At 42.4% G+C, this 13,000-nt stretch overlaps 1 protein-coding gene across 2 annotated transcripts; it reads right to left on the bottom strand.

Moving 5' to 3' along the window:
- Positions 1 to 399: 399 nt before the first annotated feature.
- Positions 400 to 12,578, bottom strand: galm (galactose mutarotase). 2 transcript variants are annotated; one of them, XM_041947468.1, is made up of 9 exons: positions 12,412 to 12,578; positions 11,862 to 12,055; positions 11,022 to 11,176; positions 10,188 to 10,301; positions 9,708 to 9,800; positions 8,552 to 8,633; positions 4,605 to 4,755; positions 1,992 to 2,166; positions 400 to 775 (listed from the first exon to the last, which is right to left on the bottom strand). In XM_041947468.1, exons 2-9 carry the CDS (start codon positions 12,046 to 12,048, stop codon positions 698 to 700), a joined length of 1,035 nt encoding a protein of 344 aa, XP_041803402.1. In that variant the 5' UTR covers positions 12,049 to 12,055; positions 12,412 to 12,578; the 3' UTR covers positions 400 to 697. The 2 variants fall into 2 exon arrangements, with proteins under 2 accessions (XP_041803402.1, XP_041803403.1); XM_041947469.1 differs by having other exon boundaries at positions 11,862 to 12,049.
- Positions 12,579 to 13,000: the final 422 nt, after the last annotated feature.

Raw genomic sequence — 13,000 nt, 5'->3', positions numbered from 1 at the left:
TCCTGCATGAAATTCAGCTGCAGTTTCATGATGCAGGCTGTCTCACACTCTACTCCACCCAGCCGGCGTTTGATGGAGGTGAGCTCTCTGTTCTTTTCTTCAGTCCTGGGGCACACAACTTCTACGGTTTATAAAATCTCAGCTGTTAAAAGTCTCTCTGAGTGATAGATAAGAGGTTGCCATAGCAACACATCCTGGCTCTTGGCAGAGTAGTAGGACACCCTCTCACCCAAGCCTGCCCCCTCAACTCATGTTCTAGTTCAGCCTGTGCAAAGACTCACACACAATGCAATGTTAAAGAACTTCTGAACGCTGCAGAAATAGGATGAATGAACGACACTCACTCACTGCACAGGGAGCAAACTGACGGTAAAAAGAACAGATGGCAATAAATTGAGTGAGAAAACTCTTTATTCCTTTAAATTGCATTAGAACTGAAAGTGTTCGGACAGGTTGGACTGTGAGCTATGAAGCACAGGCTGTAAGTATTCTGCCTGCACAGCCCATTATAACACTCTGTGTTTAAAGTTTTTCATATTACAAAAATCTACATGACAGTTATGTCGTCAGGAATAAACTTGCACTGAAAGGCACTAGTTGGTCCATGATTCTACTGTACACTGTAAAAATTCACAGGACTTCACATCCTGTGGAGTATGCAGTGTTCTTCTCTTCTGTCCGACGGGTAGGGGTCAGATCAGACTGTGGTGAAGGTGAATCGAGTGATGTGTCGGTAGTCCTCCCCAGGACGCAGAAGACAGTCAGGAAATGATGCCTGAAGACACACACACAGGTTTCACTGCTATAGAGAACACTTAGAACACTTTGCTAGGCTCAGTAGTATTCAGTATTCTGAATGCTTTATTTTTAAAGAACCCTTTTCTCCTGCAGGATGGTTTGATCGTTCACAGATTCTGATCTGGATTGGAGGAAATCTCTGAGGTCACCTTATTTTGCCTGTTTTTCCAGTCTGGGTCTGTACCTGCTCTGTATGGAAACTGTCCTGAGACAACTTTGGCTGAGATTTGCTGCTATATAAATAAAATTGAACTGAACTGAATACCTTCAAAGGCAGATGCACAGCAGGCTATGCTCCTTCTGGACAATATACTGGCATGTGCAAACAATCACAAAGGGGGTTTAATTTTTTTGTAAATGCAAAGTACTCTAATGAGTAACCTTTTTCAGTAGGTAACACGATAATGTCACAAGTTACTTTTTAACAGCAGTAATCTTGTAATGTAACAGGTTACTTTTAAATGTGTGACCCACCACTGGTAACATTAGCAGAGTTTCTCACCTGACCTTGAGGTCAGAACCTTTCATGGGGATGCCTGAAATACAGACAGGGTGGCAGCAGATTGGTCAGGCTAACACTGCTAATATGTGTGTGGAGGATAATCAATATGAATTCTTATGAAAACATAAAGTGATGTGCATCACATAAAACAACATGGCAGGCTGACATCTCTGTGTGTGGCCCGCTGAGGCCTGGAGGCTGAGGGAGAACTTCTGATTGTCACACTGTCATCACACACTCACAAATTCTCCATTTGCTCCAGCATCTGTGTTGCAAATTATAAACCTGGTTGCAAAAAAGTTGTGACTTTGTCAAATGTGAATAAAAACAGAATGCAAGTAAACTTTACGTGTTGAATATTTTATCACAGACACCAATTAACTTTCTGTGAAAACGAACGTTTTCTTTAAACCAAATTTCACTTTAATGATTAACACATGTGGTTTAACACATCACCTGCTCACTTTACAAAGCTAAACTTAATGGCTTCAGTAATGGCCAATAAATAATCCACTGATGCTTTTATTGTATTATTAGATTATGAGCAAAGTTACATGTACAAAAAAGATATTTCAACCTCCTCAATGATACAATAAACCCAACAATAACTGCTTTTAATAACAGATCACTCAACAACATAAACTCATACAACAACTTTGAGCGAGTGAGTTTCTATCCATCATTGTCTTACCTGGTTGACAGCATCAGGCCAATTCTGTGTCTCCAGGCAGAAGGAGCTGTGCTTCTGATACCTAGCCCCACCCTTTCCTGTCATCGAGCCATCCAGGAAGTTGGCAGTGTAGAACTGGACTCCTGGTTGGCTGGTAGAAACCTCGAGGACACGTCCGCTGGCTGGGTGACACACTCTGAGAAGAAGACAGAAGTTTTCCTGCCATATTAAAAACCATGGAAGGCGTGTAGTGTGTGTAACTGTGTGCAGTGTGTGTAACTGTGTGTAGTGTGTGTAACTGTGTGTAACTGTGTGTGTAGTGTGTGTAACTGTGTGCAGTGTGTGTGTAGTGTGTGTAACTGTGTGCAGTGTGTGTAACTGTGTGTAGTGTGTGTAACTGTGTGTAGTGTGTGTATCTGTGTGTGTAGTGTGTGTAACTGTGTGCAGTGTGTGTAACTGTGTGTAACTGTGTGTAGTGTGTGTAACTGTGTGTGTAGTGTGTGTAACTGTGTGTAGTGTGTGTAACTGTGTGTAACTGTGTGTAGTGTATGTAACTGTGTGTAACTGTGTGTAGTGTATGTAACTGTGTGTAACTGTGTGTAACTGTGTGTAGTGTGTGTAACTGTGTGTAGTGTGTGTAACTGTGTGTAACTGTGTGCAGTGTGTGTAACTGTGTGTAGTGTGTGTAACTGTGTGTAGTGTGTGTAACTGTGTGTAACTGTGTGCAGTGTGTGTAACTGTGTGTAACTGTGTGTAACTGTGTGTAGTGTGTGTAACTGTGTGCAGTGTGTGTAACTGTGTGTAGTGTGTGTAACTGTGTGTAACTGTGTGTAGTGTGTGTAACTGTGTGTGTAGTGTGTGTAACTGTGTGCAGTGTGTGTAACTGTGTGTGTAGTGTGTGTAACTGTGTGTAACTGTGTGTAGTGTGTGTAACTGTGTGTAGCTGTGTGTAACTGTGTGTAGTGTGTGTAACTGTGTGTAACTGTGTGTAGTGTGTGTAACTGTGTGTGTAGTGTGTGTAACTGTGTGTAGTGTGTGTAACTGTGTGTAGTGTGTGTAACTGTGTGTAACTGTGTGCAGTGTGTGTAACTGTGTGTAGTGTGTGTAACTGTGTGTGTAGTGTGTGTAACTGTGTGCAGTGTGTGTAACTGTGTGTGTAGTGTGTGTAACTGTGTGTAGTGTGTGTAACTGTGTGTAACTGTGTGTAGTGTGTGTAACTGTGTGTAGTGTGTGTGTAACTGTGTGCAGTGTGTGTAACTGTGTGTAACTGTGTGTAGTGTGTGTGTAACTGTGTGTAGTGTGTGTAACTGTGTGTAGTGTGTGTAACTGTGTGTAACTGTGTGCAGTGTGTGTAACTGTGTGTAGTGTGTGTAACTGTGTGTGTAGTGTGTGTAACTGTGTGCAGTGTGTGTAACTGTGTGTGTAGTGTGTGTAACTGTGTGTAGTGTGTGTAACTGTGTGTAACTGTGTGTAGTGTGTGTGTAACTGTGTGTAACTGTGTGCAGTGTGTGTAACTGTGTGTAGTGTGTGTAACTGTGTGTAACTGTGTGTAGTGTGTGTAACTGTGTGTAGTGTGTGTGTGTAACTGTGTGCAGTGTGTGTAACTGTGTGCAGTGTGTGTAACTGTGTGTAACTGTGTGTAGTGTGTGTGTAACTGTGTGTAGTGTGTGTAACTGTGTGTAACTGTGTGCAGTGTGTGTAACTGTGTGTAGTGTGTGTAACTGTGTGTAACTGTGTGCAGTGTGTGTAACTGTGTGTACTGTGTGTAACTGTGTGTAACTGTGTGCAGTGTGTGTAACTGTGTGTAACTGTGTGTAGTGTGTGTAGTGTGTGTAACTGTGTGTGTAGTGTGTGTAACTGTGTGCAGTGTGTGTAACTGTGTGTGTAGTGTGTGTAACTGTGTGTAACTGTGTGCAGTGTGTGTAACTGTGTGTAGTGTGTGTGTAACTGTGTGTAACTGTGTGCAGTGTGTGTAACTGTGTGTAGTGTGTGTAACTGTGTGTAACTGTGTGTAGTGTGTGTAACTGTGTGTAGTGTGTGTGTAACTGTGTGCAGTGTGTGTAACTGTGTGTAACTGTGTGTAGTGTGTGTGTAACTGTGTGCAGTGTGTGTAACTGTGTGCAGTGTGTGTAACTGTGTGTAACTGTGTGTAGTGTGTGTGTAACTGTGTGTAGTGTGTGTAACTGTGTGTAACTGTGTGCAGTGTGTGTAACTGTGTGTAACTGTGTGTAGTGTGTGTAACTGTGTGCAGTGTGTGTAACTGTGTGCAGTGTGTGTAACTGTGTGTACTGTGTGTAACTGTGTGTAACTGTGTGCAGTGTGTGTAACTGTGTGTAACTGTGTGTAGTGTGTGTAGTGTGTGTAACTGTGTGTGTAGTGTGTGTAACTGTGTGCAGTGTGTGTAACTGTGTGTGTAGTGTGTGTAACTGTGTGTAACTGTGTGCAGTGTGTGTAACTGTGTGTAACTGTGTGTAGTGTGTGTAACTGTGTGTAACTGTGTGTAGTGTGTGTGTAACTGTGTGTAGTGTGTGTGTAACTGTGTGTAGTGTGTGTAACTGTGTGTAACTGTGTGCAGTGTGTGTAACTGTGTGTAGTGTGTTTAAGTGTGTTTCTGAGGAAAAGACTGCAGCGAACCTGGCAGCATGCCTCTCTGTCCAGGCAGCCCCAGGTGATGACAGACAGAAGTTGTGGTCAAATCCTGGACTTGGAACTTCCTGCAGCTGACGGCCAATCAGAACAGGCTTTCTGAGGTCAAAGGGCGTGCCTTCCACTCCTTTGGTCTCTCCTATGGATAGATTAGATTAGATAATGAGGCACAGTCCATTCTCTGAAAAAAGGTGAAAGAAAAGAAGTGATGTGAATGTAACACATGTGACGAGTCAGGAGCATCATCAGTTCATCCATGTCTGTCCAGACTCACAGAATTTATGCAGTGAATCCAGTGAGAAACATGCTGTCTTCACTTTGACACTATTTTTCTGGAGGAGTTCAGAGGACTGACAGAGAGCTTCATCAGTAACAATCACCTGAGGCTCAACATCAGCACAACCAATGCTTCAAATGTCAAAGCTTCACACACACATCTTTTTTTTTTTACCTATCTGCTGTTTTATTTTGTCTTATCACACGTTTTATTATTTGCTTTTAAATGCAGCACTTTGTGTTGCATTTTATGCATGACTTGTGCTGTATAAACACAGTTTATTATTATTATTATCTTAGCACAGAGGAGCTGTACAATCAGCACAGTTTCAAGGTGGACACCCAAGATTAGTGTCACCAATTCAGTATGAGAACAAATAAATATGGTGTTGAATGATGGCCAGACAAGTGTTTTTTCAAAACATTATGATGTCACAGTGGACCTTTGACCAAATATGACTTTGTGTGAAATTCTGCCATAATTAGCAATTAATTCTTCGTGTATGAAGTTACAGAGACATTTGACCACCAAATCCTTATCAGTTCATCCAATTGTGAAGAAAAAAAGCATTCCTGAGATATTGTGTTGATGAGAATGGGACATGTACAAACGTACAAACGTATGAACAGACAGACAACCTGAAAACATAAGCATACGCCTCTGACCACAGCTGCCTTGGAAATCCACGTGCAAACAGAACTGCTAACCTGAGCAGGAAGTCTTTAAGGACAGACACATTAGTTTAGAAACACAGGCTTTGAGAGATGTAACGCAGCATGTGACTGTCATAGCAGGTCCATGAAAGCACAAACTGATTACTGGTGTCTGAAAACACTAAAAACTGCTGTATAATATAAATAAGGTCACAGCATGTTAGCCAGTGTACAATTCCTCTTTGATTAGTGAAACACATGTTATATCTCGGCAGACATCTTCCAGCCTCGACTCTATCCTCACTGAGAAATCATGCATTAATAATGAACAGGCTGTCCACAGACAGTGTGTACGTGTTAAAGTGTTCTATTTCTCTGACAGATTATTCATCTGCACTCTGACACCCAGAATTTAACTGAGCACTCCTCTGTTCTGTGTCTGCTGCAACCAGCATCACTGAGTTCACCCCAGAATAAAAAGCCTGGGTAATAATTTACTGACTTTCAGTGGCATCGGATTCCAAATGAATGTTTCAATGCAAGCTGTGATTTAAACAACAGGTTTCCACTGTTTGATCATCCAGACTGACGTGGTGCCCACTGTCTCTCTGACCCTGTATGTGCATGAGCACATGGCTGTAGAATATGTGGGATTCAGCACTGCTCTCTGCTTACAGGTGTGTGTATGAATGGGGTAAAATACACCAGGTTTCTTGAGCATACAGGCAGTTTAATTTAAAGGTATTCTCTGCATGTTTTGATCTATGAGGCCTCAGGTTAGGGTTCAGGTCTGACCTCATTGAGCACCAGCTGCCCTGGGAGCAGCCTCAGCTCGAACGAGCCTTATTTTGTGTGGTTGTCTTTCAGGCGACATTGCATTCTAACTGGGACACACAGTACAGCTTATTGGATCAGTAGCTAAGTCTATACTATGCTGCCCAATTTTTAAAAAACAGCTTTCATGTGAAAACAATGTGCTAACGAAATCATTATTTAATGGTCGCTATGTTTTCTACAAGTGTAACATTGTGTGATCAAGCATATCAGTGTTAAACTGTTAGCACAGAGAAGTTAGCTGACATGTTACTTCCACTGTCACACCCCCCATCTGTGGTTAGCTGACACACTCTGCCTGGTGTCAGCTCAGCCTCCTCCTGCTCTCACACAAGCTGCTGCTCCTTCTTTTAATAATCACTGTGACGTCTGACAGAATCAACATGAATACAGGTTCAGGACAGCTGCTCTGCTGCAGAGGACGTGAGAGGGGAGTGAAGGTTATCTTCTTACTGTAAGTTCCAGACTCATACCCATTCAGAGAAGCTGCATTTTGGGCTGAGAGCTGAAAGTGGCCTGGTGTTGACACACATCTGTCACCCTCAAACTATCTTCTGGCTGGGGATTGGACAGAAAGAGCCGAACCTGGGAAACAGCGAGGACCAGCTTGTCAAGACTGAAGTGCAGCCCTCTATGTTTAACTCTGCATGACACAGAAACTGATTGCATAGTTTCAAGTCTTGTCAGCCCTTGGGATGGATTTCCATTCTAACACAGGCTTTGTCATTAGCTGCTCTATCTCCAAGGGAAACCAAAGCTAATTGCAGAGTAATGAGAATGTTTGCCTGACAGAGCATGAAGGAACACACTCCCACACTCATTCTTCCACACTCCTGCATTACCAGAGGAATGACAGCAAACACATACAGTAATTAAAGGTTTCACTCTACAGAGCACACAGTAAAGACACATTCCAGATACACACGCCGCATATGAGACTGAACTAACACTTATCTCAAATTACAACAAAGACAACAGGCCTGGCCTCTGGAAATAGCAACAGAGACAGAGGAAGAGCCAGGAGGACTGCAGAGACACACTGTGCTGTGGAGCTGAAGGAAATGAGCTTGCTGTAAGAGGACGATGAAGAGGAAACACAATGTCTATAAAAATGTTGTCCGGCCTGTGGCCAGCTTCTATATCAGCAGAGGCTGTTTTTTTCAGAACAGACAACGTTTGGTGAAGGAAAACATTACATATTCATGTCGAGGCTGGACAGTTGATTTATTATATCCACTGATTCACTGTCATTAACATGGATGATCTGCACTTTGCACCTTTTCTGTTTGGTGCAGGATAGACGGACAGGAAACAGAGGAAGAGGAATGCTGCAGTTAAAGGGCACGAGTCTAGAACAGCAGGACACCACGAGTTTCTGAGAAACACGATGACACGACAGGCTGAGCAAAAAGTGCTGACTTGTATGTTTACCTGATAGATTTCTCCACTGATATCAGAAACTTTCACTCATTCTATTTAGGTTGGGTAAATAATTAAAACATACTGAAATTGTAGGAAGTAGTATAGAAACCTTATTTTAATTAACCAAAGTCATCATGTGAAAGTATATTTTTTCACAGCATTTAGTAGCATGCTGTAGAAATTCCACAGAGAAACATGAACTTTTGTCAGTGTTAGTGTGTTGTAGTTGACACATCAGACCCAAACCCTAAAGTCATCGTTAACATCTCACTCCTGACACACAAAGATTTCAACAACTTCCTTTCCAGAGAGCGAGCATCCTTCCCCGAACTCTCTGGAAACACCACCATCTTTACTTTGGGAGGCAACAAATGCAGTTCTGCAGAGGCCATATTATCTCTTATTCTACACACAAGAAGATGAAGAACAAACAATGCAACAAAAGTCAAACTAAAACACATGAATTCTTAACTTTCCAATTTCCTCACAGAGCAAACCCAAAGTCAAATACAACAAATTAGGTTAAAAAAATGGTTCAAATGGCTGCCCTGCTCTTCTGATTGAATGTACGCATTTTGATATATGTTGTTAATAAACCTTTCTCTCTATCAAAGTCTTTATATTATTATATTATGTACTGTCCCTTTGCACCAATAAAAAACAGGAGCAGCAGACACATACATCAAAAAATGAGTTCCCGTTGCTGGGTTTGTTTTGATGTGAGAGAACACGTGATGGAAATCTTTTACCTTTAGGAATGGATGTGTCATCCACAGGCAGGTAGGACTCAGCACTGATGGACACTTCATGATCGTAGATGTCTGCCGAACCCTGCACGCACACACACACGAGCACGCACACGCACACGCACACACACACACACACAGACAGACACTTCAGTTCATCTGCCAATTAAACCACTCATCCATCTATTCATTCATCACATTTTTACAACTTCTTATTTCAATGAAATACTCTATGTTATGGATATTCATATGCAGTAAACGAGTCAGAACATCCCCACCAGACGGCAGCAGCAGAGATGCATCTCACAGGTCCAAATACGGCATCTACTATTTGTATCTACGGGGTTACATCCACCAGCAGGTCAACCTCCGCATGGAGTCTGGTAGCTGCTCAGTGAAAACTCTCCTGTTGTGCGTCAGGGGAGTCTCAGAAAACCAAAGCACAAATGTAGTGCACCCTGACAAACAGTTTGTCAGTGCAGGTTCAACAGTCTGTATATAAAAGCAGTATGTTTTAAATAAAAAAATGCATTTTTTAAAACAGTTTTTGTGGATTGTGGATTTCTGACATAAAAAAAGAAATGAACTGCATTAATGATCAGTCATTAGTATCTGACTGACTGATTTGTCTCATAACTTCATGCCCCTGACAGGAAGAATTTCGCTGCTACCATAGAGGTCTTGTCGTGGGACTTTTGGCTCTCCTCACACTCAGCTGGGTGTTTGGAATAAGTTTGCTGTATTGCCTTCTGTTGCTGCAGTCGTCTTGGAATTCTTACACTTTGTCGTTGTTTGTTGTACATCTCGTCTTTGGTAACCGAACCACTTCCACACCACTGCTGTTGCTCCCTGTATGAAATTAACTTCTCTACCAGCAGCGATGTTACCTGTTGACCTGTTTAATGGTATGATGTCATTTCGTCATTAAGTTGGCATACTACTACTATTAATGTGAATCTTTTTAAAAACACATTCAAAATTATACCAATATTACTGTGAACGATATGATGATGATATGATACAATTTTTCATCTCTTGCTGTTTGAATTGCATCCTTCTTTAATCTATTCTATCTTTTGTTGGAGATTCTTCTGCCTTTGCTACAACAAATACAGCACTGACATACTAGAAAAGCAAACAGCTGATTATGTGGCCTTACCTGTCCAGCCAGGTTGAAGTAGGAATGGTTGGTGAGGTTGATGGGTGTGGTTTTGGTAGACCGGGCTTGGTATTCAGCAGTTAGTGTTTCCTCCTGAATACACAACTTCAATCTTACAGAACTGACATATGCAAACCATTTATTTCTATGCAAAACAGAGGAATCTTTTGTTTTATTAAGTCTGAAAATGTTCTCTGAATTCAGTGAAATAAACACCTGAAAACAAAGTCAATATGACGTGTGTAAGACAGATTTCTTCAGGGAAAAAAACAGTAAATAATGTTCATGATTCAACATCTATCAAACATGGGACCTGTTTCATCTAAGACTGCTTGGTTTTAATTACAAGTTGTTGCCTCAGACAGGCGGTTTGAGGCTCATTACACAGAGCGATTCATGAGCCAAACCTCGTCAGTCAAAGCATCGCACCCAAAAGCAAGGACGCCTAAAGCTGTCAAGTCATGAATCAGGTGTATTTACCTGTAAGGTGTAGGAGACAGAGACCTGGACCTCTCCAGGGTAACCCTGGTCTCCATCTGGACTTGTAAGACTCAGCTGTACACCACCTTCCACTGCTGTAGCGAGCCAGATCGCCTGAAGAGACACACATATAGGTACAGTATTAAATACTCAATGAGATCATAAAGTGCAAGTAGTCAATCTTATAGTTCTAGAATTAGATCAGCTATACTCTTGATATCAGCCTTAGGAATTCTCTATTATGTGGGTGCTTGTGAGAGTGTAGCCAAATATGAATATCAGTTCCATGTGAACAGAGACAGTATCCAGTCACCTCAAGCAGTGCAGTAATAAAAGTTTGAGCCTAATGAGACAGCTTGATGTCTTATCTGTGTGTGTGTGTGTGTGTGTAGTGTAGTTGATAGAGCTGACTGAGTAATCTCAGTAATTAGTCAGTGCTGTGTACAGTGTATTACAGGCATTCGTGGTCTGAAGGGTCTGAATCCATCGGACACTGGTGATATCTTGACCTTTCCTCTCACACCACCAGCAGGTAAAAATGTTCTTATATCTGGTGAATATCTCAACATCTAATAGATAGATTGGAACACATGTGGTACAGACTAGAGGTGGGCAATGTACTGGTTTCGTCACCAGTGTCATGTTCTGCCACAACATGGATTTTGCAACACCGTCATCACTGTGATAAATGTCTCAGCATATTAAAAATGATGTGCTTTACTGTGGCTGCAATAACATGCGGGTAGAGGGCTAACAGCGTACTCACTAGCAGTGTCTGAAAGGCTATCCCAGCAATTTACTAGGCACTAAGTGTGAAAGAGGCGTAAATCTTACCTTATTGAAGCCCCACAGCCCTCCATGCAGTGCATTAGGTCCATTGTTGATATCTAGTTGGTACTCTTTTCCCTCCACTACAAAGTGTCCCCGTGCAATCCTGTTGGCCACGCGGCCCACCACAGCTCCCAGGTATCGCTTATCTGACAGATAACCTGACAACACAACCAACACAACACTGGTTATTCTGATTCCCCTCCACCAGCTTAATGCCTGGCTTACATTCACCACTCTTACTCTCCCTCAGCTCTCTCCAAAATGCTTTCATTTGTAACTGCCAAGGCAGCCTCCATAATTCTCAACCAAGAAAGAGGAAGAAAAGCAGGAAGAAAACAAAAAAGCTTGCAAAAAAATACCTCAAATCCCCCAGACACACACAGACTAATACGATCACATGACCCCTGCGTCTTGCAAAATGTGGTCAGTAGGTAATCTGAGTGGAATCTTTACTTTACAAATGACAGACACCGATCACAGATGACCTCTATAATAACTATAACTCACTAGAGGTCCCCACTTACCATGAACAGTGATGCAAACATTTTCTGTTTATATTCTGAAAGCCACACGTCAGGATCCCATTAGTGCAAAAGTTACTCAGTTTCTACATTTCACTTCTGCAACCAGAGAATTTTCCCTCAAATCCTTTCCTGTGTGGAGCAGCCCTGCAAAACATTTCCACAAAAGTGCCCAGCCCACGTAATCTGCTCTACTCAGACACAACACACAGAGCAGTCAATCATGATCTCATCCTGAAATCTAACCATTTCATTTCTTTTGGCTCTTTTGATGCAGTCTATAGCTAGAAGCAGGTTAGGGTTAGATTTTTTTCCTTCCTACCTTCCAGGTCATCGTAGCCCAGGACTATGTCTTCTATCTGACCATCCTTATCTCTGCTGTACACGGACCTGATGATGGCCCCCAGAGTGAGAACCTCCACCCGCACCTGAGGGGACTGCAGCACCCACAGGTCCACAGCGCCTCGGCCGGACACCTCTCCCCACTGCCGATGGCTCACCTGAGTCATCCTGGACCTCACAACAAGCACGGGACAGGACATCAGCTCAACATTATGGTTCAAACGCTTTCTCCTACAATCCCATCCTTCAGCAAAAGTCACATCTGCATCAGCTGACATGGTTATTAGACCACAGAGAGAGAGACATCCTCAGAGATATTCTGACCACAACAGCTGACTGTGTGCCTGCATGTGGAGGCTGCAGACTCCACACAGCGTGTCAATCTACAGTGTTTAGTACTTACAGATGCACTTAATGCGCCAAGCGCCAAAATACGTTTCAAATAACACATTCACTCACCCTTACCCAAACACACACGAACACAGTTGACCTTTGGACGGGTCCAACACTTTGTTATTATGGTCTGTTACCTGCTCGCGGACCGGTGCTAGCTGCTCTGCAGGTGGACTACTGACAACCAACGTGTCGCAGCAAAGATCGATTCTGACAAGTCGATAAACGCTAAAACCTACGTTCATCCACTCTGTCGCCTCAGAACACCACAACTTTCTCCTCCTCCTCCTCCTCCACCACCTCTTTCTTCTTCTTCGTCTTCTTTTTCCTACTTCTTCTTCTTCTTCTTCTTCTTCTTCTTCTTCTTCTTCTTCTTCGACTTTTTTGACGATCGCAAACCACAGTAAACGGTGCGCTCTGCCACCTACTGCACCGGACTGTGTGGACTGACGACATTAAAGATGAATACAGATTAATTATAAAATTCCTTCCCTGCCTCTGATAGGCTGCTATTTATTTACAGTAAATGCAACACGTATCTATCAAATGGTCATGAAATGCTTAATTCCTTCCTTCATTTATAACTGCTGTAAAATGGCAACAGCTAATTATTTCATGTACACTAGAACTAGATACCAAAAACAGGTTTTAAAACCGGTCTAGAATGTTGTCCTTTTGTATACATTTGGATTTCAAACCTTTGAACATGTGGCAACACTGTGAGCA

This window comes from Chelmon rostratus, chromosome 11 (assembly GCF_017976325.1).
Source record: "Chelmon rostratus isolate fCheRos1 chromosome 11, fCheRos1.pri, whole genome shotgun sequence".
In the NCBI taxonomy this organism is placed as follows: Eukaryota; Metazoa; Chordata; class Actinopteri; order Chaetodontiformes; family Chaetodontidae; genus Chelmon; species Chelmon rostratus.
Note: the sequence above shows the minus strand (reverse complement) of the source record. Positions and strands in the feature narration are given on the sequence as shown.